The following is a 2,952-nucleotide window of genomic DNA, read 5'->3' on the forward strand; positions in this document are numbered from 1 at the left end:
ATTAAGTACGATGATAATTGATGATATATTACAGTTGTTGGTTAAGATTCTTATTTACATAGACAACTGTATCCGTTGATGCAAAGGAAATGCCAACTTCAATTAATCATAGTCGTAGAACAGTTTAAGTCTAGCACATGGGTTGACTAGGTTTAATTAGGAATTCTGAAGCCTGATTTTTAGGCTAAAGATCTGGAAAACTTTCTATGATAGCTGATATTGATCTACCAAATATTACAATTAATCACGAAACCATTCTATCATCGATGATATATTAAATATTAATGTACTCTATAGAATATGCATTATATGGGTCCCATAATACATAATAGTGTGATACAAATGTTGGTCCATTAAGATACCTCCAATAAAGAAGTGTTGACATTTTTAGTTAATTTTTAACTTCATGGCATGTCATGTATTGAAAAGTATTGTCTTGGTTCTACTTTAAATTTTAAAGCCTTGGCTAGTTAACTTTTACTTCATGATCGGCCGTTTTTCTTTAAGGTTTTAAGATGTTATTTTATCTGAATATACAGAATAAGTGTTTGTTTGAGTTTCTTAGAAAGCAAGTTATCTCTTTGCTGTCAGGATTATTGGAGAATACCAGCATGTAGAAGATTGGAACTCCAAATTTTCCATCTATTCAATTTCCAACTTCTAGTGAAAAACACATCTTAAATTGATTAAAAACTATGAATACTAAGCCAACAAACCAAATCTCAAGCTAATGATAATGTTGGACATCATTACAATTCCCCTTTCCTTTCTGACCTTGTTCCTCTCCATATCCATCTACATCCTTTTCTCCTACAATTCTAGGCCACACAAAAGGACACCATGCCCGCAATCTTACCCCGTAATCGGAAACCTTGTAGGTTTCCTCCGTAACCACCGCCGCTTCCATGATTGGGTTGCTGACATGCTTTCTGAGACCCCATCATTGACTCTCCAAGTCAACGGTTTCCTCAACCTCTCCCATGGAATTGCCACAGCCAATCCCCTCAATGTTGAGCACCTCCTCCTCTCCAACTCCCCGAACTACGTCAAAGGCTCTCGCTTTTACAACGTCCTCCACGAGCTCCTTGGCGATGGGATCTTCAATGTTGACGGGCAACTCTGGACCATCCAACGCAAGATAGCCAGCCATGAGTTCAATACCAAATCACTCAAGTACTTCATCACCGAAACCGTCGCATCTGAAATCTCAACACGCCTAATTCCTCTCCTGTCCAAGGCGTGTGATGATAACATAGTTATTGATCTACAAGACGTGTTACAAAAGTTTGGTTTTGACAACATATGTAATGTGGCTTTCGGTGTGGATCCTGCTTGCTTGAGTTCAGATCAGAAAAGTCATCAAAACATGGAAAGCTTGAGCTTTGCCAAAGCTTTTGATGAGGCTGTTGGGATTTGTTCATCAAGGTTTATGACTCCTCTGCCTCTTGTGTGGAAGGCTAAGCGATTCCTCAACATTGGATCAGAAAAACGACTCAAGGAAATGCTAAAAGTCATCAACACTTATGCCATGGATATTATAAGGTCCAAAGAGGTAAAATTGAGCATTAATTGTGATCAACAAGTGCCTAAAGATCAAGACTTATTATCAAGATTCATGACCTCACTTTCGAACATGGAGTTTCAAGACAAAGAGCAAAAGAGAAAGTTCCTTAAAGACATAGTCATTAGCTTCATTCTCGCCGGCAAAGACTCCACATCCACTGCACTAACTTGGTTCTTCTGGTTGATCTCTGCTCATCCACGGTCTGCCAACTTGATACACAAAGAGTTGTTGGAGGTGGCAAAGACGTCGCCCACACAAAGCTCATCGAGAACTTTCGGCTATGATGAGCTGAAGAAGCTGCACTATCTTCACGCGGCTCTATCAGAGGCCTTGAGATTGTTCCCTCCTGTCCCAATCAATTCGAGACTAGTAGTGTCGGATGATGTTTTGCCGGACGGGACACAAGTAAGAAAAGGGTGGTTTGCTGATTACTCTGCCTATGCAATGGGGAGGATGGAGGAGCTGTGGGGCCAGGACTGGAGGGAGTTCAAGCCCGAGAGATGGTTGGATGCTGATCATGGGGTGTTTCAGCCATTGGGTCCGTTCCGTTTCCCGGTGTTTCACGGTGGGCCGAGGATGTGTCTTGGGAAAGATATGGCTTATGTTCAGGTGAAGTCAGTTGCAGCAGCTGTGATGTGGGAGTTTGAGGTCATTGCTCTTGATGGTGGTGGCTGTACTGAGAATTTGATTAACCCACCTTATACATTGTCCTTATTGCTTAAAATGAAGGGCGGATTTCTTGTTAGGCTGAAGAGAAGAAAGCAACAATCTAATACATAAACTTAGCTGAATATTGATTGCAGCGCACATGACTTGGGCAACAAGAAAACCAAAAACAAAAAAACAAAAAAGATCGTCATTTGAAGGTATTGGATCTGAATCTGTAATATAGTAGCTTCTTATGTTGTGCTAATGACTGATATGTGTCGTTCATTAGTTTAGTAGTTGAACGCGACTTTGACTAACGGTGACCGTATCAATTGAGTCCAACTTATCATACTTATTTTCTTGGTTTGATCCTTTCATTCTTAAAACTTTTTTTCTTTGACAATTTAATTCTTGAATTTATAAAGAGTAGCAAGTATTTCTAATCGTTAACAATAGTAAAATCTCACAAAAGAGTGGCGAGTAATTTGAATCGCCCACAATTTTAGGGAATTTAGTGACTAATTGAGGGACTAAATTGCTGGGAATAAATTTTAAGCGACAAAATTTCCGAACTATAGAAGTTGAGGGGCACAAGTGCTAAAACATTATAACTACCGTCAAACTTTCATTAAAATCCATGAAAAAAAGGGTAAGTCGACTCCACTGGGGATCGAACCAGAATCTCTGGTTCCGTAGACCAGCGCCTTATCCATTGGGCCATGGAGTCTTGTCTGCATTTA

The 2,952-nt window shown here is 39.9% G+C and overlaps 1 protein-coding gene and 1 non-coding gene across 2 annotated transcripts; one reads left to right on the plus strand and one right to left on the minus strand.

The window, feature by feature from the left end:
* The first annotated feature begins 597 nt into the window (after positions 1-597).
* LOC21386115 (cytochrome P450 94A1) lies at positions 598-2,637 on the plus strand. Its single transcript, XM_010108290.2, has one exon. It carries the CDS (start codon positions 731-733, stop codon positions 2,342-2,344), a length of 1,614 nt encoding a protein of 537 aa, XP_010106592.2. The 5' UTR covers positions 598-730; the 3' UTR covers positions 2,345-2,637.
* A 230-nt stretch (positions 2,638-2,867) lies between these two features.
* TRNAR-ACG lies at positions 2,868-2,939 on the minus strand. The gene has a single exon. It is a non-coding gene; the product is annotated as a tRNA-Arg (tRNA).
* Positions 2,940-2,952: the final 13 nt, after the last annotated feature.

This window comes from Morus notabilis, unplaced genomic scaffold (genome assembly GCF_000414095.1).
Source record: "Morus notabilis unplaced genomic scaffold, ASM41409v2 Scaffold2247, whole genome shotgun sequence".
NCBI classification, from domain to species: Eukaryota; Viridiplantae; Streptophyta; class Magnoliopsida; order Rosales; family Moraceae; genus Morus; species Morus notabilis.